The 27441-nt window shown below is 50.5% G+C and overlaps 2 protein-coding genes across 7 annotated transcripts; one reads left to right on the forward strand and one right to left on the reverse strand.

Annotated features, from left to right (window-relative positions):
* Positions 1-514: 514 nt before the first annotated feature.
* On the reverse strand, positions 515-5615 carry PCED1A (PC-esterase domain containing 1A). 4 transcript variants are annotated; one of them, XM_027078744.1, is made up of 8 exons: positions 5144-5615; positions 4714-4858; positions 4105-4184; positions 3758-3996; positions 3513-3663; positions 3149-3395; positions 1252-1521; positions 515-903 (listed from the first exon to the last, which is right to left on the reverse strand). In XM_027078744.1, the coding sequence occupies exons 2-8, from the start codon at positions 4835-4837 to the stop codon at positions 656-658; spliced, it is 1359 nt and encodes a 452-aa protein (XP_026934545.1). In that variant the 5' UTR covers positions 4838-4858; positions 5144-5615; the 3' UTR covers positions 515-655. The 4 variants fall into 4 exon arrangements, with proteins under 4 accessions (XP_026934545.1, XP_026934544.1, XP_026934547.1 ...); XM_027078743.1 differs by having other exon boundaries at positions 3149-3416; positions 5144-5524; XM_027078746.1 differs by having other exon boundaries at positions 1252-1278; positions 3149-3416; positions 4714-5526.
* On the forward strand, positions 5578-27148 carry VPS16 (VPS16 core subunit of CORVET and HOPS complexes). Of its 3 annotated transcripts, XM_027078740.1 has the most exons (24): positions 5578-5740; positions 20566-20654; positions 20898-20995; positions 21083-21211; positions 21292-21436; positions 21561-21676; positions 21777-21899; positions 22030-22085; positions 22463-22552; positions 22649-22743; positions 22895-22971; positions 23428-23559; positions 23654-23781; positions 23912-23947; positions 24140-24248; positions 24412-24546; positions 24642-24750; positions 24841-24938; positions 25021-25128; positions 25450-25527; positions 25623-25792; positions 25874-25970; positions 26642-26745; positions 26861-27148. In XM_027078740.1, exons 1-24 carry the CDS (start codon positions 5688-5690, stop codon positions 27003-27005), a joined length of 2520 nt encoding a protein of 839 aa, XP_026934541.1. In that variant the 5' UTR covers positions 5578-5687; the 3' UTR covers positions 27006-27148. The 3 variants fall into 3 exon arrangements, with proteins under 3 accessions (XP_026934541.1, XP_026934542.1, XP_026934543.1); XM_027078741.1 differs by lacking the exon at positions 25021-25128; XM_027078742.1 differs by lacking the exons at positions 5578-5740; positions 20566-20654; positions 20898-20995 and having other exon boundaries at positions 21094-21211; positions 21368-21436.
* The last annotated feature ends 293 nt before the right edge of the window (positions 27149-27441 follow it).

A 27441-nucleotide genomic window follows, 5' to 3' on the forward strand; every position in this document is an offset into this window, starting at 1 on the left:
TACATTTGTTTCTCATTTTCACTTTCGCTTGGGTGATTTCTGAGAGGAGGAGGGTTCTAATCAGTCTCCCACATGGGCTCGGGAGCTTTTTGTTTAGTTCCAACCACTTAATGAGTGTCTACCATGTGCCAAGAAATTGTGCAAGGTATGTATCTTGTACCTCCAGGAGCAGATGAGTGTTGAACATACACATGAATGTGTGAGACTGGTATAGGTGAGATCTAGCCAGATTCCAAACTGCATATAAAATATTGACAATTTCAACTCAGCCCTTGATATTTCCCAATCCCAAAGAGCTGCTGACAACAAAGAACCCCTCCAGGGTCTTTGTTAAGTACACGTGTGTTCTGGTGAGGGTGTAAACAAGGTGTGTGAGACAGTAGGAAGGATGCATTCAATGATTTCTAAACAGCGTGGGTTAAAAGGTCCAAGGTCGCAGAGAGCCCAGAGGCAGCCTCCCCAACTTTTAAGATCATGGCTGGGAGACCTACTCCCTTACACAAAAAGATGCTACTCTGTTCTTCCATGCCTTTATTGGTGACAGCAATGGACAACAACAATGCCAGGCATAGCAAGATACCCTGGCCCAGCACCTGGGGTGGGAAGCAGGCACTGCAGGGCCACTGGCACATTCAGCTCCAGCATAAGATCCACTCTACCCAGGCCACGTCCCCGAATGGGGAGGAGGCCATTTGTCCAGTTTGTATGTATGGATCAGCCTGTCTGAGTGTCTGGGACGCTGCCTGCAGGGTGCCCCTGTCCTTGGCACGTGGTAGGGGCTGGTGTGAATACAGCGTGGCATCCCCCGGTGGACGGCCAGGCCCCGGTGCTGACCATGGGGGATAGGGCTGGAGACTGGAGGAGGCAGGGGGCCAGGCACAAAGTTCACTGCGGGGCTACATCCTACAAAAGAACCAGCCATTATCAGAATGGGCTTCTGGCCAGGGTGAGCCCAGCTCTGCCTTCAGGCAGTTCTGGTCCTCCAGGGTGAGTTTCTCTGGGCTTCAATTTCCCCATTTGCAAAATGGCAATACTACTTCCCCTACTTCCAAGTCAGGAAATTGTGACAATCAATGAGCTAATTAATGAGTCTACGGATGCTGCTCCAGACTCAGCTGTGACTGAACCCAAGCCTGGGGGGCACAAGGGCTACCCAACTCCTCTCAGCCCACCTGGACACAGGAGGCTAGGATGGGGGAGGTTCAAGGGGATGCTGGGAAAGGTGTGCTGGGAGGTTGTAGAGGCACCTACCTAAGTGGGGTGGCATCGAGCAGTCTTCTGTTGGATTAAAGTTGAAGAATTCATGGGGTGGGAAGGGCTGGCCTGGGAAAAAAGGGGGATCCTGGGGCAGGAGTGGAAACAGAGGAGGTGGGGAGGGCTGAGGAAGAGGGTAGGGAAAATGCATGGGAAGGGGTAAAGGAGAGGGTGGGGGCAAGGCCAGCTGCTCCCTGAAGGCTGGGGTCTGCCCCTGGCTCCCCTGGAAGAGATGATCCGGCTCTGGCCAGTCCTCAATCCATGGGTCTAGGAATGGGATGGTTGTTTTAGGTAGGCCTGGGGAGCCAGGCCGCCCTGAACTGTGGCTGTCCACACTTCTAAACCTCTACTCCCTCCTCTTGGAGAACACAGCACCCTCTACTTCCTACACAGGTTTCCTCATCCCCTCTCATTTCAGGCCAAGCCCAAGCTGCACTCTTTCTTTCCTGCCTGTCTCAATAGTCAGTGGATTTGCCTTTGTTCTGACCTCATGCTCCCCTCCAGTCTCCTCCCTCTGTTGCCCAGCTCCTGTATCTTTAGCTTTTTCCTCTCCCAGCTCCTTGCCACAGACCAATAAATAAGCTTAGTAAACCTTCTCTCTTAAAAACAAAGATCCTGTCACTTCCTTCTCCCAGTAGGCCCTTGTTCCTTTCATATTTCCTCCCACAAAGAGTATTTTGCCCAGGTGCCATTCTCTCCATCAACTGCTCACTACCTCTTTTAACCCTACTCCACTCCTTCAACACTTATCCTATGAAATGTAACCACTTCCTCGCTTCCTGACAAGTCACGTGGCCAAGAGCCTCTGTCCTCCCTGAAAGTGACTCTACCCTTGTCTCCTTTTGTTTCCTCCATCAGCCCCTCTTCCCTTCCAACTCCAAAACATGGCTATTGTTTTGCTCTTTCCGTCTGTTCACATTCATGCCCTCAGCTGCCATCTCCCTGCTGGGCATCACTGACTCGAAATCTACTCAACATCTTCACAGTACCTCAAAGAGATCTGCCCTAACCAAACTCACCAACTCATCCTCCCACCCAACTCTTCCCTTTGATGTTCCTATTTCTGTGGCTCCAAACTGGATTCAGAAGACCTGAGCCACGATAAACTAGCCTTACAACCTTTAGAGCAACCCTTCATTTGTTGGGGATCAGTTCTCCAACTGATTTAGGTGAGATTTAGTTCTCACCTAAAAAAACAAAGAAATTGGACTATTATATAATCAAGATCCTAATTCACTTCCCTGATGCTCCAACTCCAGGCTAAAAGTGACATTCTTGACCTCTCTATGCCCTCACATCCCTTAATGCTACTACAGCCTTCTAACATGACTCGTGTCTCCAATTCAATAAACACTATCCTGTAGGTAGTATGTACACAGCAATTGTCCTAGACAAGTGGCTTAAAGGGATGAGTTGTCAACAAGTGAGGCAGGAACCTTAGCCTTGGAGGACACGATCCAGGGCAGAAGCAGACATGGAACAATCACCCACGATGTTCCCTTTATAAGCAGGCAGGAACTGAGGGGGTGACAGCACCAGCCAAGGGGCTTCGTTGTTTCTGCCACACTGTCTGGATTACCTTTCCTCTGTTTCTGCCTTTCCACCCCCCACATCTACTCCTGTCTAAAAGTATTCCCATTCCTTTTCCGTTTATCTGTAGCATAAGGGTCTCTGACATGCTGCCTTATGTGCTCAATGCTCACTCACATACACATAGGTGACCACACGGCTAGACCATACAGAAACCCAGGGGAAGGAAGGAGCACTCAGGATCCACAACGGTCCTTCAAGGGGCCTCTACTCCCCTTGAGGATCTCTGTCCTGTTGTTTATGAGCCCTATGCTTTGAGGGCCCTCTTTGCATCACTACCGTCCCCACTTGTGGTAGGGCTCACCATGGGGATAGTCACGCTTTGGCAGCTCCACACCCCAGGCATCAGCCACGTGGGTCAGAAGCAAGTGTGAGAGGTGGCGGTGGGCATGCTGGTCCCAGTGGACACCGTCCCGGTGATGGTGCTGTACTGCATGCCGGAAATGAAAGTGGAGATCCAAGACATCGAAGCAGTGGTCCCCAGCCAGTGTAGCGCTGTAGAAGTTCCCTTCAACCACATCCCGCCGCAGAGAGCCTGCCAGGGGCTGGAGCTGAGTGATAAAGTGCAGCATCTAAGAGCCACAGAATGAAGCAGGTTTGGAAGGGAGGGTCCTCTATCTACCAGTCAGCTGCCCCGTCCTCTATCCTAAGGGGCTCTGGTCACTTGCCTCAGGCAGAAGGAAACCCCCAGTGACACGCTCTCCTAGGGGCATTGCCATGTTCCACACCAGCAGGCAGGAGTCTGGCAACACCTGGTCCATGCGCATGAACACCCGCTCCAGGTTCTCTCGGTAGCTCTCCATCGAGCAGCGGCCATACCTGTTGGGTAGCACAAAGGGTGGGCAAGAGCACAGGGGTGGGTGGCCTCTGAGCCATACCTCCACCCCTGGTTTCCCTCTCCCCCCGCCCCAACCTGGAGAGATCCCAGAGGCAGGAGTTGATGATCACCAGGTCCGGGGCAGGCCCATATGTCAGCTCCTCCAGGATTCCCTCGAGGTACTCGGAGTAAACGCGGGTGAGGAAGTAGAAGCGTACAAGGTGGTGGCCAGAACCCGAGCAGAACTGGCGGACCTCTCGGTACTGTGTCCCGTTGTGCAGCTCACCCAGCTGACCCCCAGCCATCAGCTGGTCCTGTTCAAAGCTCAGCTCCCCCTGCCCACCCCCCGACCCAGCTGGTCAGACCCATGCCAGGGAGGAGGACCCTACCAGGCCAGAGTCTGTGCCCACCCACCACTGGCATGGCCACCAAGCTTCCCTCACCTTGGCTTTCAGCTGGGCGGCTGTGAGCAGTGAGTCTTTCTGGAGCAGAAGCACCAGGTCTTTGTACACAGCCCGCTGGACTGCAGGGAGACAGAGATCCTGCGGCTGAGGCAGGCTGCACTCCACCCCAGCTCCTTCCAAATCCAGGCCTCCCATCTTCCCAGGGCTGGGGCTGCCCAACACCACCTTTGTGGAGTGTTGACTTAGAGACAGAAGAGAAGGTGAGGTTACAAAGTCCTGGCACTACCTCTGTTCCTTCTAGCTGTACATCACTTCTCAACTCAGTATATAGTGACCCAAGATCACCTGGCAGAAATAAGTTAGCCAAGTCACCCAAGAGACAGACAGCACAATCCACTGCTTCCATGAGGGACATTGTGGGGGACTGTCAGGAAGAAAAATGTTGAGCAAGGATGGGGTGAAAAGCTTGACAGGCTACATCTGTCAGGACACCTGTGTAAGGCGTTAGGGAAATAAAAAGAGAAAACCTACTGGACTGTTCCAGACTAGGTATCAGGAAGGAGATTTGAGATGGAGGCAGAGGGTTCAGATGCAGAAAACAGGCTGCAGGTGTGGGACCGGGAAGTGTGATTCTAGAAGGGCACTCACTTGAGTCCCCCAAGATAACCACGAACTTGTTGTGTAGCAGCTGCTGGACTTCAGAGGCCTGGAATTGGACCATGGTGCTTCCCAGCGGGCGGCGCGCTTCCTTGTTCTCCAGACAGAAGACCATGCCGCCGCCAACAACGACGGGCTGCAGGGTGGAGACTCAGGACAGGTTGGCTCCAGGGCCCACACGGAGTAAACGAGACCAGCGGCGGCCCCTTCAGGGCTGCTCTGGACTACAGGGACCAGGTGGCGTTAGCAGAGTGGGGCCCATGGTGGCGCCGGTCTCCATTACACTTGGCACATGAAGCAGGAGGTCGCCAGGCCCGCAGGGCTCCAGGACACCGAGGCGCTTCCCGCGCGGTGCAGCCCTGCGCCCCGCCACGTGCCCGCCGCCGCCCCGCGCATGCGCGCGCTCGCTCGCGCCAATTACCGAGTCCCGGGGCGCCGCGCCGTTCACCCGCGACCCGGGCAGGCCCGCACATCGCGCGCCACTCCCGCAGCGGGGTCCGGGCCTGGCCTCATGTTCCCGCGCCCGAAGAGGCCGGTCGCTTCAGCACAGCCTCTGCCCAGCAGAGCCCGTGCGTCCCGGTTAGCGGTCGGTCCGCAGCCCGACGCCCAGCACTCTCCATGCGTGAGTCGCGGAGGCCCGACAGCGCCTGGGCCCTCCCCGCCCCGGGCTGCGACACTCACAACTCCCACTTCCGGTCACCCATGTCCTGCTCTGCCCGACCCCCCAACGCCCGAGGGGACAGGAAGGCAGCAGGGGTGGCCGCCGTGGGGAGTAGGAGCCAGGGCCGGGCCCACCCGGGCGTGGGAGGGGCGCGGCGGCGGCCAAGTGCAGCCGCCCACAGCGGTGACGGCCGTGGCCGCGGCCTCGCCACGTGACCCGAACGGGCGGAAGCGGAAGTGCCTGCCTGGAGCCCGCGCTAGGTGCGTGTCCCCTCGGCGCTGGCTGGCTGCCACCTGCACCAGCTATGGACTGCTACACCGCGAACTGGAACCCGCTTGGGGACTCTGCCTTTTACCGGTGAGCCGCCCCGCCCTGCCTCCCACGGTCTGGCTTATCCCGCTCGCCCGCCGGCTTGAGTCTCTGAGCGAAGCCGGACGCGCGCGTCGCGGTCTCTACGGCGCTGGGGTCCGCCCCTCGCCGGCTCTCCCGCGGCGTCTACCACTTAACACACAGCCACCTAGGGCCGGGCCTTCCCCTTCTCCGGAGAAGGAAACTGAGGCAACCGTAGTGGTCACACAGGTAGCGGCACAGCCCAACTGAAGCCCAGGGCTGTCAGCCTCTGGAAGGATGCTCAGATCACGTTGAGGGTGGCCGCCCACGGGTGACAGTGAGTGATCGGTCTCCTGCCGGGAAGTGCTGCTGAAGTCAGACCAGGGGTGCTCCTACGGGGGCCTGCTTGCACGGCGGGCGGGGTAACAGTGCTGACCAAGGCCGGGAGAAGGAGGCGAATCGCCACTAAATCCAGAGGCAGCACGAGTGAGGACCCCCTGCTAGGGGCAGCCCTCTCATGGGAGTCGTGGAGTCCTAAACCACTAATCTTTCTAAAGTGTAGACTGATCACATCATTACCCTAATTAGGATTTTTTCCAATGACTTCTCTTCTTTGAAAAACAAAGTACAAACTCCTCGTGTTATATCTATAAACCGGCCTTATTTGTCTTTTCAATTTCGACTTCAATTTCTTCAACTCCTACCCAAATCTGTGTTCCAGTTGCACAGAACAGGATCCCAACACATCATGACGTTTCAGGGCTCCCTGTGTTCACACCAGCCTAAAGTTCCTTCTGTGAGCACTGCCATTTCCCTCTTTACTTCACTGGAGAATTCTTACTCATCCTTCAGGACTTAGTTTAAGGGTTCATTCTGAAACCTTCCCTGATTTAAGCCCAACAGACTTGACTTTCAGCTGACTTTCCTTTGGGTCTCACAAGACCCAGTGCTAAGGTCTGTTATGTATGGCACAGTAGGGCAATGTTTGTATAGGTTTCTTCTGCTAAACCAAATTCCTTGAGGGCTGAGAGCATTTCTTGCATCTCTTTATCTCCAGTGCATATTTAGAACAGTGCCTGCTATGTAGTGGTTGCCTAATAAAATTTAAAAAAATACTTTATTGATTGCAACTAAAGATCACAAAGGCATCTCGTTGGGGTCTTATTTCAATAGAAGACAACTGTTAATGCTAGTGAAACTATATACCATTGTTATTCACATGTTAAAACTTTTCACTGTAATCTTTAATACACAAAATGTCAGCCCTTAACACTTCTGAGGTGGACAAATGCCTTGATGCAATTTTTAGAGATCTGTTGCATTTGTTGTTTATTTCTGATTCTTATAAATGTGCCTGTACAATGTGAAAAAAGTTGCAAAAATTTAGTTAAAAATCAGGGAAGTCAGTAGGAAATAACAGTGATTTAAACTTTTTGTGGAGAAGGGTTGTCAGTTGACATAGGTAGCGTGTAATTTGGTGTTTACGACACAGCATATACTTTTAAAAATATTAACTTGGGGCTTCCCTGGTGGCGCAGTGGTTAAGAATCTGCCTGCCAATGCAGGGGACACGGGTTCGAGCCCTGGTCCGGGAAGATCCCACATGCCACAGAGCAACTATGCCCGTGTGCCTGCAGCCCGTGCTCTGCAGTGGGAGAGGTCACTGCAATGAGAGGCCTGCGCACCTCAGTGAGGAGTGGCACCCGCTCACTGCAACTAGAGAAAAGCCCGCGAACAGCAATGAAGACCCAACGCGGCAATCAATCAATAAAAAATTAATATGTATTACTTTTGAAAATATATGTTGCCTACACAGGCTTATTAAATAGAGTACTGAAAATGGTGACCTCATTGCCATAGAACTCCTGGTTATCATATGAAGTCTTAGCTTTGTTTATACACCAATAAAATTTTACTATCTTTTTTTTTTTTTTTTTTGCTGTATTGGGTCTTCATTGCTGTGCGGGGACTTTCTCTAGTTGCGGCGAGCAGGGGCTACTTTCATTGCAGTGCGTGGGCTTCTCACTGCAGTGGCTTCTCTTGCTGTGGAGCACAGGCTCTAGGCGCGTGGGCTTCAGTAGTTGTTGGCTCGTGGGCTCTAGAGTGCAGGCTCAGTAGTTGTGGCACACGGGCTTAGTTGCTCCGCGGCATGTGGGATATTCCCGGACCAGGGCTCGAACCCGTGTCTCCTGCATTGGCAGGCAGATTCTTAACCACTGGGCCACCAGGGAAGTCCCTCAATAAAGTTTTAAATGAGTGTAAATGTTGAGTACATGCTATAGACATGATCTGCATGGCTAGCCTACCCTTACCTGTACTGTACCGCCAGAAGGGAGTAGAGGTATAAGCCTTGCTGCAGACGATGTGTTGCTCTTGGTAATGGGTGTTGAGCCTTTCTATGTACTAGACACCATGCTAAGTACTTTATGTGTATTAAATTGTCTAAGTCTCACAGCCCCATGAGGTAGGTATCATTATTTTAACCCCATCTTACTGATGAGGAAACCAAGGCACAGAGAAGTTAGGTGACCAGGTTACACAGATAGTGGAGCCAGGATTTGAGCTCGGTCTTCTAGAACCTGTGTTAAAGCATAGGGTTTTTGTTTTTAAGTAGGAAAATAAAATAAGTAGAAAATATTTTAGGTGCAGATACTAGGTTTATTTGTATTTGTGCATAACCTTATGCCAAGACTTAATACATGTTCAAATAAGTGAATGAATGATAAACAGGGTGGCGGACATTTCAAGTCCTATCTACAGGATGGGATTCTTTTGCATTGGAAGTAATGTTCTGGAAAAATCACTAATTTGGGAGGGCGAGGAGAGGTAATGGTGATTAGTTCTTATCAGGCTCCAGAATTTTAACCATTTTTATTCTAAAAACCCAGTTTGAGATAATACCATTAAATAATTTTGCCCAACCCTTTGCCACACTGAATGTATATTGGGCCAATAAAAAGACATGGACCCTTTCTGCCCTCAGAACTTATAGCCAGCAGGGAGACAGTTGATAACCACTAATGACTCTGTATTTGTTTGATCATAAGCAGTGAGGTAAAGGAGAGTGTAGGGTCCTCAGAAAGCATATAACAGATTGGTAAGTCAGAGGAAAAGAAGACTTTCTGAAGGAAACAATACCCCATCCAGGAGATGAGTAGACCTAGGTGCAGGGAATGGGATCCAAGAAGAGCATATACAAAGGTCCTGAAGCGAGAGAGACAGGGACACTCTCAGTGACCTAAATAGAGAGAGCCAGTGTGGCTGGAGTGCCACAGACAAGGAGACAGGGTAAGAGACCACTTTATCTGAAGACCAGTGAGAAGCCTAAGTGAAAGGATTGATGTGATTGGATTTGCAGGATGTGTGTGTGTGTATGTGTGTGTGTGTGTGTGTGTGTGTGTGTGTGTTTTAAGTTCCTCCTGGAGGCAATGGGGGGACAAGTTGGAAGGGGCAAGCAAGAATGGAGACTGGTTAGGAGGCTGGTGGAATAGACCAAGGAGAAGTTGATGGTGGTGAGCACTGGAGATGGAGAGAAGGGGACCAATAGGAGAGATATTAAGGGGTTAAAATTGAAGGACATTGTGATGAGTTGCATTTAGTAGGGAGGAGGAAGAGCAACAAATCGAGGATGACTTGGATTTTTGGCTTAACATAATGAGAAAGGAAGAGTGAGTTTGGTGGGGAAAAGGGTGAGCTTGGTGTTGAACACAGTGTTTCAGGTACTTTATTTTTTAATAAATTTATTTTTATTCATTTATGTATTTATTTATTTTTATTCTTGGTTGCATTGGGTGTCTGTTGCTGCACACGGGCCCTCTTTAGCTGTGGCGAGTGGGGGCCACTCTTCGCTGCAGTGTGCGGGCTTCCCATTGCCGTGGCTTCTCTTGCTGCAGAGCACTGGCTCTAGGCGTGGGGGCTTCAGTAGTTGTGGCTTGTGGGCTCCAGAGCGCAGGCTCAGCAGCTACAGTGCACGAGCTTAGTTGCTCCGCGGCATGTGGGATCCTCCCAGACTGGGGCTCGAACCCGTGTCCCCTGCATCGGCAGGCAGACTCCCAACCACTGCGCCACCAGGGAAGGCCTTAGAAACATCCTTTATGGTGAAGGAGACCGAAGATACATTTCGTACTTGTGGAACTCTTCGTAGAAGAGAGGTTGACTGTTTTAGTTGGTTTTATGGCTTTGTACGTTTGTCTGTTTTGCACGTATAAACGTGAACATTAAAAAAAACTGTGGTTAAATACACATAATATAAAATTTACTATCTTATTCATTATAAAGTACAATTCAGGAGTGTTAAGTATATTCACATTGTGCAGTCAATCTCCAGAACTTTTTCATCTTGCAAAATTGAATCTCTAGGGCTTTCCTGGTGGCGCAGTGGTTGAGAGTCCGCCTGCCGATGCAGGGGACACGGGTTTGTGCCCCGGTCCGGGAAGATCCCACATGCCGCGGAGCGACTAGGCCCGTGAGCCATGGCCGCTGAGCCTGCGCGTCCGGAGCCTGTGCTCCGCAACGGGAGAGGCCACAACAGTGAGAAGCCCGCGTACCGCAAAAAAAAAAAAAAAAAATTTGAATCTCTATACCCATTAAATGATAACTCCTCATTCTCCCATTCCCCCAGCCCTGGCAACTACCATTCTACTTTCTGTCTCTATGAATTTGACTACTCTAGATAGCTCATACAAGTGAAATCATACACTATTTGCTTTCTTGTGGCTGGCTTATTTCATTTACCATACTGTCCTCAAGGTTCATCCATGTTGTAGAATGTATCAGAATTACCTTCCTTTTTAAGGCTGAATAATATTCTTTTGTATGTATATACCACATTTTATTTATGCATTCATCTGTCAGTGGACACTTGGGTTACTTCCACCTCGTGGCTATTGTGAATAATGCTGCTATAAACAATGGTGTACAAATATCTCTTTGAGACCCTGTTTTCACCCAGAAGTGGAATTTCCGGATCATATAGTAATTCTGTGTTTAATATTTTGAGGAATTATCCTACTGTTTTCCATGACAGCTGCACCGTTTTACATTTCCAGCACAAGGATACTTTAGTAGTATTTATTTTTAAGGCAGGCTGGAGTCAAGGGATTTCGGGGGTGATTGTGGTCTCTCTTCGGGGCCTGGGGATTTTGGAACTGATGGATTATTCCCCAAGGCTAGACCTGATGCGCTTCTTCCTCCACAGTGATCTGACAGCTCAGCCTGGACAGGCTGGAGATCATCTATTTTCACACAAGCTCTTCTCTTACTGCAGTGGACTGTGCTTTTCCAGCAGTTCAGCTGCACTGCAGCAGGGATTTTGTCACTGTTTCCCGGAGGGGACTGGAATTGAGACTACCATACCTGCTAGATTTAGTGATTTTCTGGTATTAGACCCAGGGTCCATTTACTGCTGCTCTGGGGATTTCCACTTCCAGGACCTGCAGGTAGAGGAGAAATATGTAGCTGACCTTCCTCACGGAAGATATGGCCTAGCGTCACAGAGTTCTCACCTCTAGACTTTTCTGAGATGCTGCTCTCAGTCTGTCCATCCACGCCCCAGGCCAACCTCGAGGCATAGCTTGAGTCACCTCACTGTCCCTGAGAAGCCTTCTTTACCTTGAAGGCTTGAAGAGGTGGCCCATGCTTTGCTGCTCTTCGCTCCCTGACCCTTACTCCTGTACCCGTATGCTTCTTTCCCACCCCAGTCTGTGTCAATGCTAACCTCCTGGACTGCAGCAAAAGCCTCCTTGGGTCTCTCCTGCCAATCGCTGACTTCACCTTGTGCTTCCCAGAGAGCTGGAAGTCATGGCCTAGAAGAGTGTAGGGTTCCCCTGACGAAATCTGCCTGTTGTGTTGCCAACCTGCCGAGGAGGTGTGCCCCGTCTCCCTGCCTTCTCAGAAACCATGCGCCGTCCATCCACCCTCCCGCCACCATAGGTTTCTCCAGCTGTTGTTACGCAGGACCCCCTGCATCAAGGTCACCTGAGGTGCTGGCTGCACGCAGCTTCCTAGGCCAGATCTACTCCATTATCTCTGGGTTGGGTCCTAGGAATTTGATCTGTATTTTAACAAGCAGCCAGGTGTTTCTTTGCTGCAGGAAAATTTGAAGACGTCTACATTGTTTTCCACGATCCTTACCCCCAAGGGCTCCCTTTCAGACCTCAACCTCTATATTCAAATCTCCCCATCCTAACAAAAAATAAACTTCCCTATTCAAAAAATAAACAAGTCCCTCCTACTCACCTCACCAAAGGTCTGAAAACTGCCACCTATACTTGCTTCCATTTTCTCTCTTCCCACCTATCACTCACTATGGTCTGACCACCCTCTTCTCAGTGACATCCTGTTACTGCACTGGACACAGCTCAGGCCTCATTTGAGCTTGACTGCCTGGGGCATTGGATAGAGGTGACCTCCCTTTTTTCTTGGAATTTGTATATAACTTTTTACAGTGAAAAATTTTAAATGTACAACAGAGTAGGAATAGTAGAGTGAATACCCATAGCCATTGTTTAGGCTTAAAAATTGTTATTGTGTTGTAATACATTTGCTTCAACTACTTGTAAGTTTAAAAAAATTTAAGAAAAAGTTCAAATATACGTAAATGTTCTAAAAGTAGTGTAGTGGACATCCATGTGCTCATCATCACCCAGCTTCAACAAGTGTCAGCACTTTGCCATTCACTTTTCATCTACCCGCCCCCCATCCCTCAACACACACACACTTTTTGGGACCATTTAAAAACAATATCCAGACATCTTTTCAATCAAATACATTTTCTGCTATATTTTAAAGTAAATTATAGGGCTTCCCTGGTGGCGCAGTGGTTGGGAGTCCGCCTGCCGATGCAGGGGACACGGGTTCGTGCCCTGGTCCGGGAGGATCCCGCGTGCCGCGGAGCGGCTGGGCCCGTGAGCCATGGCCGCTGGGCCTGCGCGTCCGGAGCCTGTGCTCCGCGACGGGAGAGGCCACAGCAGTGAGAGGCCCGCGTACCACCAAACAAAAAAAAAAAAAAATAGAATATAAAGTAAATTATAGTCACACCTTAAATGTGTATTACTTTGAAAAAAAAAGACAGTTTCCTAGAAAACTATAGTGTTATTTCACACCAAACAAAATGAACATTTAATATCATCTAGCAACCAGTCCTTCTTCAGACTTCTCCAGTTGTCTTCAAAATGCCTTTTTATAACTGGTTTGTTCAAATTGAGACCCAAATAAGAATTATTCATTTGCTTACCCACCCCACCCCACGCCCGCACTGCGTGGCTTGCGGGGAATCTTAGTTCCCTGACTGGGGATCGAACCTGGGCCCCCGCGGTGAAAGTGCTGGGTCCTAACCACTGGACCACCAGGGAATTCCCTGCTTATCTCTCTTAATTAAGTCTCTTGTAAACTTGAACATTATCATCCTTACTCTCACCCCTACCCTTTGTTTTCATGACGTTGACTTGTTTTAGAGACCTAGTCGCTTTCTGGATTTGTCCCCTTGCTTCCTCGTGGTGCCTTTGAACTTTTTTCTCTATCATAGCCTGTATTTCCTGAAACTGTGTGTTAGATCTAAAGGCTTGATCAGATTCAGGTTGACATTTTTGGCAGAAACACCTTGTACAGTGATGTGTGTGTGGTGTTCATCTGGAGGCATCATTGTATCGGGTTGTCTGCTACGAGGGAAGTTGAGATTGACAGGTAGTTTGGAGGCTGATGGCCACATCCTCACCCGTTTTCCCTCCTGTGACAAGCAAGTGGTCTGTGGAATGTGACACAGTTAATATCACTGTGATTCTAATTAGGAGACAAACCATACAGTGATTAAATAGGGGAAGTTTAGTATAAAGAACTATTAAACAGTGATAACAAAGTAACTATAAGATAAAATAAAACTGTCCTTTCCTAGGGCTGAGGAGAAAGGAAGGACAAGTTGGGGGGCGGGGAATGCCCTTCTCAAGCTGGGGTTCCTACCTCGCTGGGGAAGGTATAGTTGCAGCCCACTGGATGGTGGGGGAGTTGCTGGTTTGCCTGGGCCAGAGCTGGTCCACAGTCACTGGACAAGCAGGAAGCAGCACTCCTGGGCACAGATAGGGCACAGGTGAGCCATAGCTGGTGGCCAGGTTCATGGGCTTGCACAGGGGGCACCAGTATGAGCAGGAGACCTGGAGCATGCGGTGTCTTGTGGAGAGAACCACGGGAAGGTGGATGCCAGTCCAGGCCAATGCTGTGAGGTCACCAAGGGATTGTGTGTTCTGGGTGCATGGTATCACCAGATGTCCTCATACCCACACTGCTGACTGACCTTGCAGCTGCTGGAAACAGCCAGAGACACCCCTCCTCCTACAATATCCCTTTACTACAGGGCCCTCTACTGAGAAAGCTTAACATCTAGCTCTCTGTGGAGCATGTATTGAAGGATGAATTTGGAGCTGGGAGGCAATAATTTGATAACTGGCACAGTCCATTCTTTGGCTGATCAGCTTCCACAAGTGCCCTCTACACTTCAACTCCCTCACAACAACAAAACAACTTTATATTTCTGCTTAACAAGATACCATCCTTCTTACAAGTAAACTTCTTTTTCTCAAAGTGAGAAGACATACAGTCTTAACAGTCATTGTATCAATCACTATATTAGTTACTCCTCAAATTGAATTACAGTCTCACTGAATATTCTGTTACCTAAAAATTGAATTTTAAAGTTAACCTCTAATAATTTGTGTATAAAATAAAAATGAGAAGGAGAGAAGATAGTGGCTGGTATATATATATAAACGCATGCATACAACAAACACAGAGAAAATACACAAAGTGGCTATAGTCTTCATTTCTGTAACTGGTCACAAGATCATAGTATCTATGGCTTCCTTTTTCAACTACCCATCCCATATTTCCCTTGCTCTCAGCCAGAACCTTCACTGCTCTGCTCTTTACATAGTGAAGTGACCCAAACCTCAGTCATTTGCTTTTTTTGATTGCTGAGGTTTTTCATTAACCTTTTTTGTTAGACATGGAAGTACTAAGAGGTGCCCCAGAGGATCCCTTGGGTTTCAGACAGTCCTCCTTGCCTCCATTGTGTAGCAGCAGCTTGATTTCCCCTTGGCCATCAGGATAATCACTTCAACCAGTAAATTAACCCCATTTTCTTGGCTGTTGTTTCAGTGGCATAAGGAGCCCCAAATGGCAAGGTAGCACCCTTTATTTATATATATATATATATATATATATAAATTTATTTATTTATTTTTTGGCTGCGTTGGGTCTTCGTTGCTGCCTGCGGGCTTTCTCTAGTTGCGGCGAGGGGGGCTACTCCTCATTGCAGTGCACGGGCTTCTTATTGCGGTGGCTTCTCTTGTTGCGGAGCACGGGCTCTAGGCGCGCCGGCTTCAGTAGCTGTGGCACTCAGGCTCAGTAGGTGCAGCACACGGGCTTAGTTGTTCCACAGCACGTGGGATCTTCCTGGACCAGAGCTTGAACCCGTGTCCCCTGCATTGGCAGGCGGATTCTTAACCACTGCGCCATCAGGGAAGTCCCCAAGGTAGCACTCTTATCTTCTAATTCAGTGAATCCATTGTTGTGTCCCCTGGTGGAAACATTCTCCCCTTGGAGACTAAGCTCTCCAAACCAATAGGTCTCAAAGTTAGTGAAACTGGAAGCAATATTTTAATGAGAGTCATTAGGTGTAATAGTGAGAGGAGCCACTCCCACTTCCACTCCTTGATTCCAGGTCCCCCATATTCTGACTGTGGAGGAGATAATACTATATAATGGTCTCTGATGCAAAGCATAAGCTTGCATCCTGTAAGACAGGGCCCCATACTTTTAGGATACTGTCTCCCAATGGGTGCTTTAACTGAGTCGTCAGTACATTTAGACCAGCCACTTCTGGGTAATGGGATATATGGTAAGACTTGTTGATTCCATGGACCTGAGCCCACTGCTGCACTTCCTTTGCTGTGCAGTGAAGTCCTTGATTAGTCGCAAGGCTTTGCAGAATGCTACAACGGTAGATGAGACGTTCTGTTTATTTATTTATTTATTTTGCTTGTGGTGCGTTTTAGTTGCGGCATGCGGGCTCTTAGTTGCATTATGAGGATTCTTAGTTGTGGCATGCACACGGAATCTAGTTCCCCGACCAGGGATCGAACCTGGGCCCCCTTCATTGGGAGCATGGAGTCTTACCCACTGGACCACCAAGGAAGTCCCATGGTACATGAGACATGCTGTAAGTCCACGATGGTAGGTGCCAGCAAAGGCATTACAGGTAAAGAAGACAAATCCACATCCAGAATATGTATTCCAGTGAGGACAAATCTTTGTCTCCTCCATGATGGAAGAGGTCCAGTGTAATTGACTTGTGGACTGCTCCCCCTGGGAATGATGCCATACTGGGACCATGTATTGGTCTCTGCTCTTGGCCGATTAACCACTCAGCAGTAATGTTAGCCAGGTCAGCCTTGGAGAGGGAGGCTCCCAAGACATCTACCTCAAGTGAGAGCATAACAGGGTCTTCAAGTAGAGGAAGGCTAGTCTCCTCGGACACAGGAGGGCAAGCTACTTCCACTGGTAAGGAAGACTCAGAATGACTTGGGGGCTCAAGATTGTCAGTTTCATCTGGGTCTAACCAGTTATCTCCCTTCCAAGTTTCAGGATTCCTTTCTTTTCTAATTAGTGCCCTAACTTTCACATGTGCCAGAGAATTTAACTGTCATTGTTTAACAACCCATAAGATTAAACTCTGTCTTTGATTTTCAGCAGTAGCAGCTGTGTGACTACAAGAAATAAGAGATTCTTTTAGGCTGTTACAGAAGCTTTCTGCTTCTCAGACCGTGACTGCAGCTGAAAGTTAATGGACCTAACCTTGTCATTTTCTCTTTGTAAATGTTCAAGTACACTCAAAATAACCCATCCACACCACAGCCTTTATAATCATCGTTATTGCCATACAGTCAAGCACGTGTTTGACTTGGCATTTCACTACACTGAACTACAGGTTTGGTTAATTGTGATGCTGCTGCACGCAGTGGGTTACTAGCATCCGTTTTGCATTGTCAGGGAACACGGCACTGCACCCAAGCCCAAGCACATGACCAAACCAGTCCTCAAATCCCATCTTTAGGGGTCTGTCTCCTGGGGCCACTCCCTGCGCCAATTAGTCTGGGTCCAGTCAAGAGATGTAGACTGGGCAAGTTTAATAAATGTAAGGAATTATTAAGCTGTCATAAAGAGTAACTATAAGATGTGAGAAATTTTTATATGGTAGCCTAGGGCTAAGGGAGAGTACTCAAGAAACGACAAACTTGGAAGGAGGGACCTTCCCCAGTCTGGGGTTCATTTCAGACCTCAGAGAAAATACAGTTGCAGCCCGCCGGATGGCAGTGAAGTTTACCGGTTTCCCTGGGCCAGAGCTGGTCCACAGTTGCTTGGCCAGCAAGAAGCAACCCTCTGGGGTTCAGCAGGTAGGGGCCACAGGTGAGCTGCAACTAGGGGTCAGTGGTGTGGGCGTGCAGAGGGAGTTGGGGAGCTGATGCCGGCAGCCTGGAGCACTTAGTGTCTGTAAGGCAAGCCACAGCCAGTGATTGGGTGCATGGTTGTGCAGAGGGGGTCAGTGGAAACAAGGCTACGGGCAGGGCAGTCAGTGGCCTGGCATCTTGGCATGCAGAGGGAGTAGGGCTTGGTGTAGGCAGGAGGCCAGGAATGCCATGTCTGTCCAGGGAGCCAGTCTGGGCAAGCCTTGGAGGTTGCTGCATGGCTGGTCAGAGCACCACCAGATGTCCTCACACCCTAGCTGCTGGGTGACTGCCCTGCTGGAAGCAGCAGGAGAAGCCTCTTCCTCGTGCAGTGTTCCTCCAGCGCCCTCTACTGAGGAGGCTTAACATCAGGCTCACTGTGAAGGAGAAATTCTTAAAAGAATACTGTCTGTTATCACAAAACACATAATGGAAGAGTGAATTTGGAGCTATGTGTCAGTGAATTGATAACTGGCATGCTAGGTCTGTTTGGATATCTATCTTCTCATCAGATTTAATCTAAGGATTTTAGTAACAAAAGGTCAAAAGAAATGTACATGGGGTTGAAAAATTCAAATAATGCAAAGGTATATAGCCTACAAATTGTCAGTCTCCCTATTCCCCTCCCCCATTCACCACCCTCTCCAAAGGTAACCACTGTCTCTCCACGCTGGCTCAGTGTGGAGGCCTATGAGAGTTCTTCTATGTATTTACACACATACGTGTGATTATATGTAAATATGCTTATAAAAATATGTGCTCAGTTTTTTATTGTGTAAGTGGATTCATATGGTTCATACTGCACTGCAGCTTGCCTTTTTTTTTACTTAACAATATATCTTAGAGGCCACTTCATGTCAACATACCCAGTCACTTTGTTAATAGGCACATAATATTCCCCAAAATGGGCATAAGTAGTTTATTTAACCAGTCTCATTTTAATGGGCATTTAAGGAGATTTTTCCAGGATTTTTAAAAACTATTTTAAACAGTGCTGCAGTGAATTCATACCTTTGTGTACTTGTGCAAGTAGTTTCATAGGTTAGACTCTTGGAAGGAAATTGCTAAGATAGAGTGCATACACATTTAAAAATTGGATACATAAGTGCTTCATTCTCGTCCATAAGGGTTGAACCATTTTACACTCCCACCAATATGTAGGAAAGTGTTCATTTTTCCACATCTTCAACAATATTCCATGTTATTTATTAACCTCTTAATTTTTTGCCATTCAGATAGCCAAAACATAAAAATAATTTTTAAATTCATATTTACCTAGTTGTTAAGTATGTCTGTTCATATCCTTTGACTATTTTTCTATTGTGTTGTCTCTACTGATTTGTAAAGGAGTTCTTTACGTGTTCTCCATGATAACCCTTTGTTACAAATGTTACAGATTTTTTCACAGTAGTCACTTGACTTTTATGTATTAATGTTTAACATACATATGTTAAGTTTTATGTGATAACGTCTATCAGTCTTTTCCTTTTTAATTTCTGGGTTTTGTGTCTTACTCTGAAAGACTTTTCCATAGTTCACATTATGAAAATATTAGCTTACATTTTTCTCAAGTTTTTTATGTTTCGTTTTAAAATATTTTCACAGTTATGATATAGCCCTTGACCATTTTTCTTTTACTTTCATTTTTTTCACAATTAATTAGAGCTTTTTTAAAAAAGTATTTTTGTTTTTATTTATTTATTTTTGGCTGCATTGGGTCTCCGTTGCTGCGCGTGGGCTTTCGCTAGTTGCGGCGAGCAGGGGCTACTCTGTTGTGGTGCGCAGGCTTCTCATTGTGGTGGCATCTCGTTGCGGACCACGGGCTCTAGGCACGCGGGCTTCAGTAGTTGCGGCACGCGGGCTCGGTAGTTGTGGCACATGGGCTTAGTTACTTCGTGGCATGTGGGATCTTCCCGAACCAGGGATCGAACCCATGTCCCCTGCATTGGCAGGCAGATTCTTAACCACTGTGCCACTAGGGAAGTCCTTAACTTTAGTTTTTAAGTGTATTCAATATCTGATATATATATCTGTTTTCATATTTTCAAATGTTCTTAAATATTATCCAGTATTTTCTCTTTCAGATGACATTTTTTTGCCCCCCCCCAGATGAACTGTAGAATCAGTTTGTGCTTCCCTACCCACCAGAAAATTGGACTGATTTTTAATGGAATTCTCTTGCATTTATGCATCCTTTAGAATATTTCTTCATGTCTTCTATATCCTTGAGTAAACTGATTTGATTTTGCAAAAAATGTTTATTAGGTTTATTCTTCGGTATCATAGTTTTATTGCTATCAAGAGTTATATTTCTAATTAGTTCTTGCTATGGTATAGAAAACTAGTTGGTATAGAAAAAAATATATTGATTTTTGTTGATCACTTACTGAGCTCTTTCTTTCATTGTTCCATAGACTGCTTTGGATGTTCTAAGTAGACTATCTCGTTATTTGTAAATGAATAGTAGCAACCTCATTCCTTCTTCAAAATGGAAACCTCTGGGGGGTTTTTCTTAAATTATTTTGGCTAGAATGCCGAGAAGAATGTCAATAGAAATAAATGATGGACATCTTCCTGATCTTTAACGGGAAGTTTCCTGAAATGATACTAGCCGAAACACCCTCCTTCTTGAACATTGTCTTCTCTTGGTATCCTGGTGTAGTGTCCACTTCTTCTCTGTCCCCTTTTCCCCACCTCCAGCCTTCAAATGATGGCATGCCTCAAGCCTCCTACTCTGTCTTCCCATGCAGCACGTCTCTTGGTGATCCATGCATATCTCAGATTGCAGTCATCTCGTGCCAGTTTGCCAGTTTGTAATTTCAGTTACCTCCTGTGAGTCAAGCATTCATATATTGGCATCTGCAACCCAGGACTCTCCCTAGCTCTAGGCTTACTAAAGAGCTCCTCTTGGATTTCTTTCAGGCACTGCTCACTCAGTACCTCTAAAACTGAGTTCATTATCAACAGGCGTTGAGCCGGACCCCTGGGTGTAAAGCCCATAACCAGATTCAGTGTTAAGAACCAGAAATAGAAGAAAGGCTGTCTATCCTGGGAGGCCCTCCTGGAGGGTCTTATTTCCTGCTAATGCAGGCTCAAGCCAACCACCCCACCCTAGTCCCACCTCACTTTGTGCCCTGGATATTGGCCACACAGCCTGCCCTCCAAACACCCTCTGCTCCCTCACCTGCTATCCCTAAGCATGCATGTGGTCAGCTGGCCTAGCTGTTTCTAGTCATCACCCCCCTCCCTGCCCCTTGGGGGGGAACAGATGGAGGCATTAGGGGCTCCTCTGGGGCTCAGCCCATCTGGATGCAGGATCATGACGAGTCTAATCTCTGTTTGTCACTGTGTGGGCAGGAAATATGAGCTGTATAGCATGGACTGGGACCTGAAGGAGGAACTGAGGGACTGCCTGGTGGCCGCTGCGCCCTATGGGGGCCCCATTGGTAAGTTTCCCCTCTGGCACTGCATGCTCTGGGACCGCGGGATGAACTTGGGGTCCTTGCTGTTGGGTGGTTCTTGCTGGCATATGCTACCCACCCCCACTCCACCCTACTGAGATGCTTTTAATCCTGGTTCTCAGGAGGCCTGCCACATGTGGGGCGGGCCTAAGGAGCTAGTTCATAAGGCCTGCTTCACATGGGGTGGGCCTGGGCAGCTAGGACAGAAGGTTTCTTCTCAAACCACAGCGCTGCTGAGGAACCCCGGGCGGAAGGAGAAGCCTGCCAGCGCACGGCCAGTTCTTGAGATCTACTCAGCTTCTGGTGTGCCTCTGGCCAGTCTGCTGGTGAGCACCCTGCCTGCCCTGCGGCTGGGGGCTGGACAGGGTTCTGCATCCCGAGGACAGCTTCCGGAACCTCCCTCTCCTCTGCAGTGGAAGAGTGGGCCCGTGGTGTCCCTGGGCTGGTCAGCTGAGGAGGAGCTGCTCTGTGTGCAGGAAGACGGGGTCGTGCTGGTTTATGGGCTTCATGGTGACTTCCGGAGACACTTCAGCATGGGCAATGTAGGGGCCCCAGGGGGCTGGGGAAAAGGGGTGGAGTCTGGGAATCTGCGGCTCCCTCAACCCACGGCCCCTCTCTCCAGGAGGTGCTCCAGAACCGGGTTCTAGATGCCCGGATCTTCCATACTGAGTTTGGTTCTGGGGTGGCCATCCTCACAGGGGCCCACCGCTTCACCCTCAGTGCCAATGTGGGCGACCTCAAACTCCGCCGGATGCCAGAGGTGCCAGGTGAGCCCTGACACCCCTGAGGCAGCATTCACTGCCCACAAATGTGCCTCCAGTCCATGGGACCATCAGAGGCAGAAACTGTGGGCTCTGGTCAGCCTGAGGTTGTCCTCTTCCCTGGCCGCAGGTCTGCAGAGTGCACCATCATGCTGGACCACAATGTGCCAGGACCGAGTGGCACACATTCTTCTGGCTGTAGGACCTGATCTTTACCTCCTGGATCACGCAGCCTGCTCTGCAGTGGTGAGAGGCCTTGAGTGGGAGTGAACTGGAGGGACTGGGGGAGGCAGTGGGAGGCTCTGAGAAGTCAGTATCTTTGGTGTCCTCCCTGGCCCTGCCCCAGACACCCCCTGGCCTAGCCGCAGGAGTGAGCAGCTTCCTGCAGATGGCTGTCTCCTTCACCTACAGACACCTGGCGCTCTTCACAGACACAGGGTACATCTGGATGGGGACAGCGTCTCTCAAGGTGTGATCCTGGGACAACACAGGGGCACCATGCCTTGTCTAGGAAAGATCTCTTGTGGGTAGGGGAAGGGCTTTTGAACCAGACTGGTGACTGTTGAGACAGGACCATGACATTCCCTGCACCCTTTCAGGAGAAGCTGTGTGAGTTCAACTGCAACATCCGGGCTCCCCCGAAGCAGATGGTCTGGTGAGGATGAGGGTGTTATCCTGGGGGTAGAAGTGGACATAGCCTTGTCTCCTGGGACAAGTTGATTCATCCTGTCTACTGACCCAGCCAAGTGGAGCTTGAATCTTGTCTTCTCTGCCAGTGCATATTTGAGGGGCCAGTCCCCTGTGGGCCCCAGATACCCCTGGGAGTTGACAGCACAGGATGAGAGGGAAGCAGACCGGTCAGCCAGAGGAATGGGATAAGCGGCAGCAAGCCTATGCAGGGTTGTCCCAAGGCAGAGTGATACAAGCAGCGATGTGGGAGACATGGCTGTGGACCAGGCATCCCGTGTGTCCCTGTGTGTGTGTGTGTGTGTGTGTGTGTGTGTGTGTGTGTGTGTGTGGTGCTGTCCACAGGTGCAGCCGTCCTCGCAGCAAGGAGAGGGCCGTTGTGGTAGCCTGGGAGAGGCGGCTAATGGTGGTGGGCGACGCACCTGAGGGCATCCAGTATCCTTGGAGGGCTGCTGGGGGTGAGGAGGGGGAAGGAGGGTCGCCTGCCCTGCGCCATCTCTGGGTGCTCTTAGGAACCTTGACCAAGCTCAGGTTCGTGCTGGATGAGGACTCCTACCTGGTGCCTGAGCTGGATGGGGTCCGCATCTTCTCCCACAGTACCCATGAGTTCTTGCACGAGGTTCCAGGTGAGGCCCTCATAAGAGCACCGGGTGACCCAGGGCAGGGGCTCCTCGGCACCACAGCTGCCCTGCGCCGGTACCCCGGAGTAGGATCAGGGTACTGAGGTAGGGATGAGGGTTTCCTGACCCCCTTTCCCACTTACCAATTTCCTCCCAGTGGCCAGCGAGGAGATCTTTAAAATTGCCTCAATGGCCCCCGGAGCGCTACTGTTGGAGGCCCAGAAGGAATATGAGGTAAAGCCTTGGGCTTCTCCTTGGGCCTCAGGATGCTGTCCTTCCCCTTCCCCTAATTGGCCCAGCCCATGCCCCTGCAGCCAAGTGCTACCTGTCAAGACAGGGGTCCAGACAGGACATTGGGCTGGGCTGGGCTAGAGAGAGCTGGCTCAGGTGGATTGAAGGGGCATGGTGTCCTTCGTGTGGTGATAGGGAGGGGCAGGGAACCCCCAGTCTAGGCACAAGTCAGGGCTCTATTGAGAGGTCTCAGGGCCCTCACAGGCAACTGTGGGCTGCTATGGGGGTGTGTGTGGGCACCTTGCGGGGAGGACTGAGTGGGCTGAGGGGATTTGGGGCCTGGCCTCTGCAGCCTTCCAAACCAGCCCATTTGAACTACAGCCCGGAGGGGTTAGGGGCCAGACATGGAGGTGTTCTCAGTCATGACGCACTGTCCCTGGCACCTTCCCCCCTCCCCAGAAAGAGAGCCAGAAGGCGGATGAGTACCTACGGGAGATCCAGGAGCTGGGGCAGCTGCCCCAGGCCGTGCAGCAGTGCATCGAGGCCGCGGGACATGAGCACTGGCCAGACATGCAGAAGAGTCTGCTCAGGGTTGGGCTGGATGGCAGGGCTGGAGGGAGGGGGTGCTGGGCAAGGGTGGGCTGGCAGAGAGGGAAGCTCTCTCTTGCCCTCTGGCTCTTTTCAGGCGGCCTCCTTTGGAAAGTGTTTCCTGGACAGATTTCCACCCGACAGCTTTGTGCGCATGTGTCAGGACCTTCGTGTACTCAATGCCATTCGGGACTATCACATCGGGATTCCCCTCACCTATAGCCAGTATCCCCAAGTGTGCTGACAGGGTGTTTACTTCCAGGGGTGGAAGGGCAAGGGGATGGAGATGCCTCCTGAAGGTCCTTGGCAAATAGGACTTATCTCCCAACTGGATCCTTAACCAAATAAAATGCAGATACAAGCAGCTCACCATCCAGGTGCTGCTGGACAGGTACAGCAAGGCCAGGGTGCTGGGAGGAGGGCCGTAAGTGGGTGGGCATTACAGCCCCTGGTGTGCTCTTGTGGTCACTGCTCGTGATTCATTTCCTTGGGATCTGGGAGGCTGGAGTTACAGGCTGGGACCACTCTGCCCTCTTTCTACCCCACTTTATCCCTTGTGCCCTTCACCTCCCTTGTCTGCCAGGCTTGTGTTGCGGAGGCTTTACCCCCTGGCCATTCAGATATGTGAGTACCTGCGGCTTCCTGAAGTGCAGGGCGTCAGCAGAATCCTGGCCCACTGGGCCTGCTACAAGGTGAGGATATAGGACAGAGTTTAAGGGCATTTAGGGGCTTACAGGCCCTGGTGAGGTGTAGGAAATAAGTGTAGAGCTGAAAGGGTGGGTCCTGATCAAGGCAGTGGGGGTGGGGGTTAAGGGGTGAGAGCCAGGTTTGTGTGACACCCCCTTCCCTCTGCAGGTACAACAGAAGGACGTGTCTGACGAGGATGTTGCTCGTGCCATTAACCAGAAGCTGGGGGACACACCTGGTGTCTCTTACTCTGACATTGCTGCACGAGCCTATGGCTGTGGCCGCACGGAGCTGGCCATCAAGGTGCGGGTGCCTAGCCCTCCCTGGATGCTCTGATGTGGGTGTTAGAGGTCCCCAGGCCAGCTCCTTCTCTCTGTGCCTTCCTCCCCACCCCACAGCTGCTGGAATATGAGCCACGCTCTGGGGAACAGGTTCCCCTTCTCCTAAAGATGAAGAGGAGCAAACTGGCGCTAAGCAAGGCCATCGAGAGTGGGGATACTGACCTGGGTGAGCAGGGTTTGGGTGAGGACAAGGCTGGGGACCCTGGGCTGAGGAAGGGGCTGGGCTGGACCCTCATCCCACCTTATTGTCCCATAGTGTTCACGGTGCTGCTGCACCTGAAGAATGAGCTGAACCGAGGAGACTTTTTCATGACGCTTCGGAACCAGCCCATGGCCTTAAGTTTGTACCGACAGGTGTGTGCAGGGGGCAGCGTGGGGTGGAGCCTCCTGAGCCCTTGAGTTGGCTTTGCTGACTGCCCACCTGCTGTGGCCCCAGTTCTGTAAGCATCAAGAGCTAGAGACGCTGAAGGACCTTTACAATCAGGATGACAACCACCAGGAGCTGGGCAGCTTCCACGTCCGAGCCAGCTACGCTGCAGAGGAGGTCTGAGGGCCGCAGGGCGGGTGGGGCCCACGGGCTGGGCCGGTGGTCTGGCTCCTTCTCCAGGAGTCTAGGCCTTGAATGCAGCACATACCCCATTTGGTCCTCACTGTGGGGGGAGAGCTTGAGAAGACATGAGGCCAGGCTGGGGATTGGTCCCAGAGGAGCTGGTCTTTCCATTAGGGACAGCAGAGCCGTGTGCCCAGTGGCCAAGGCTGGCAGTGGCAACCCTGGGCACAGCGATGGGGGAGAAAACCATAGCCTGGGTGGGAGGGCCGAGGTCCTTTGTGCTATGAACTCAGGTGTCCCTTCTTGCCCTTGCAGCGTATTGAGGGGCGAGTCGCAGCTCTGCAGGCGGCAGCCGATGCATTCTACAAGGCCAAGAATGAGTTCGCAGCCAAGGTTTGTCCCGTTCTTCTCTAACAACCTCCTCTCCTCCCCTCCCAGTCTCCCTCCTTGTCCCTCTCATCCCTGTCCTGCCTTATCCCTGTCCCCAGGCCACAGAGGATCAAATGCGGCTCCTACGGCTGCAGCGACGCCTAGAAGATGAGCTGGGGGGCCGGTTCTTAGACCTGTCTGTACACGACACGGTCACCACCCTCATCCTCAGCGGCCAAAACAAGCGTGCGGAGCAGCTGGCACGTGACTTCCGCATCCCTGACAAGAGGTAGATGAGGGCCCGGTGTGCCTATAGGTCCCAGGACCCCCTGACCCTCCTGGAACACCTCCATCCCCAACTTTCCCACAGGCTCTGGTGGCTGAAGCTGACCGCCCTAGCAGATCTGGAAGACTGGGAGGAGCTAGAGAAGTTTTCTAAGAGCAAGAAATCACCCATCGGCTACCTGGTGAGATGGGGCCCTCCCTCTACCCCACCTCCAGTGAGGTAGTACTGGGGAGAGGGCCAGGCTCAGACAGTCTGTTCACACATCTGTTCAGCTCTCCCGCAGAGCTAGTGGGAGCTTCCTGGGCCAGGCACATGGGAGGATGGGCCTGAGTCTGCCTGTAAATGTTGAGGGGGAGGGAGAATGAGCTGCTTTCCCAAAGGAGGGCCACAAGGGACACCACGTGCCTGAAGGAAAGTCCTGTTTGGGAGGGAGGGGCACAGGGAGGGCACATATGTGAGGCAGTGGAGGATGTTGAGGGGTTTGTTTTCTGTGGCAGGTGGTTCAGAGGTGTGGTGGGTCGGTGGGATAAGGGCAGCCATGAGAGAAAACTCAGGCCCTGGGAGGGCAGGAAGGTGCCTGCTGTGAGTGAGTAGCAGTGGATGGTGGAGTGGACACATGGAAATAATTGGTCCCAAAGCTCTAACAGATCTTTGTGGTAGGTTGTTTCTGCCCAAAGAATGTTGAGATCACAACTGTTGTATGTGTATGTTGGGTGGGAATGGGCGGGCATTATACAGACTGAAGGGTATATAAAATACATTGGGATAATAAATCCACTGGACTTTGCTCATAAGAGAGAGAACAGGAGGTCTCTGCCTTATCTTCCCTCTCCACCCTCTCCCTCTCCTAAGCCCTTTGTGGAAATCTGCATGAAACAACACAACAAATATGAAGCCAAAAAGTATGCTTCCCGCGTGGGTCCCGAGCAGAAGGTCAAGGCCTTGCTTCTCGTTGGGTGCGTCTGCTGAGAGCCCTAAGGGTGCTGGGTGGCTGAGCCAGTGGGCTGATGAGAGGCATGGTTTGTGCCCTTGGGCAGCGCAATACCATCTCCCCTCCTGCTGAAACCCCAGGGACGTGGCTCAGGCTGCAGACGTTGCCATCGAGCACCGGAATGAGGCAGAGATGAGCCTCGTATTGTCCCACTGCACTGGAGCCACAGATGGGGCCACGGCTGACAAGATTCAGCGGGCCCGGGCTCAAGCCCAGAAGAAGTGAGGGGCCTACCTGCTCATCTCTGCAAGCCCTGGGCCTGGCAGAAGTGTCACTGCTCATCTAGCTCTTACCCCAGAGCAAAGCCCGAAGAGCTGGGGTGAGAATGAGGGTTCTGGTTGTAAATAAAGTCGAAACATTTTAGAGTACTTGTCTATGCAAGTCCATTCTAAGCAAAAGCAAGCTGGAGGCAGAACCTTCCAGATACCTCAGCAGAACCATGTGTTTGATTGTGGGGTACTGGAGAGGGAGCTTCTCCAGTGATATTTACAGACCCCTCTCCACAGTTACCAAGGAAAGTCCTCTCAAGCCCACAGCCCCTAGGAAGATTATGGGGAAAGGTGGCACAAAACATAATAAGCACCAAGTCATCAAGAACCACACTGAAAAGCATTACACACACACACACACACACACACACACACACACACACACACACACA

The sequence above is a fragment of the Aethalodelphis obliquidens genome, unplaced genomic scaffold (genome assembly GCF_003676395.1).
Source record: "Aethalodelphis obliquidens isolate GAN/ISIS:26980383/991018 unplaced genomic scaffold, ASM367639v1 scaffold42, whole genome shotgun sequence".
Taxonomy (NCBI): domain Eukaryota; kingdom Metazoa; phylum Chordata; class Mammalia; order Artiodactyla; family Delphinidae; genus Aethalodelphis; species Aethalodelphis obliquidens.

Excerpts from the sequence above, each read along its gene's own strand:
- VPS16 (XM_027078740.1), top strand. The coding sequence starts at position 5,688 with ATGGACTGCTACACCGCGAACTGGAACCCGCTTGGGGACTCTGCCTTT. Across the intron at positions 20,655-20,897 it reads GCCCTATGGGGGCCCCATTG|CGCTGCTGAGGAACCCCGGG; the intron begins GTAAGTTTCCCC and ends CTCAAACCACAG. Across the intron at positions 20,996-21,082 it reads TGCCTCTGGCCAGTCTGCTG|TGGAAGAGTGGGCCCGTGGT; the intron begins GTGAGCACCCTG and ends TCTCCTCTGCAG.
- PCED1A (XM_027078743.1), bottom strand. The coding sequence starts at position 4,837 with ATGGTCTTCTGTCTGGAGAACAAGGAAGCGCGCCGCCCGCTGGGAAGC. Across the intron at positions 3,997-4,104 it reads CCGCCCAGCTGAAAGCCAAG|GGGGAGCTGAGCTTTGAACA; the intron begins GTGAGGGAAGCT and ends GGGGGTGGGCAG. Across the intron at positions 904-1,251 it reads CTCGATGCCACCCCACTTAG|GATGTAGCCCCGCAGTGAAC; the intron begins GTAGGTGCCTCT and ends GTTCTTTTGTAG.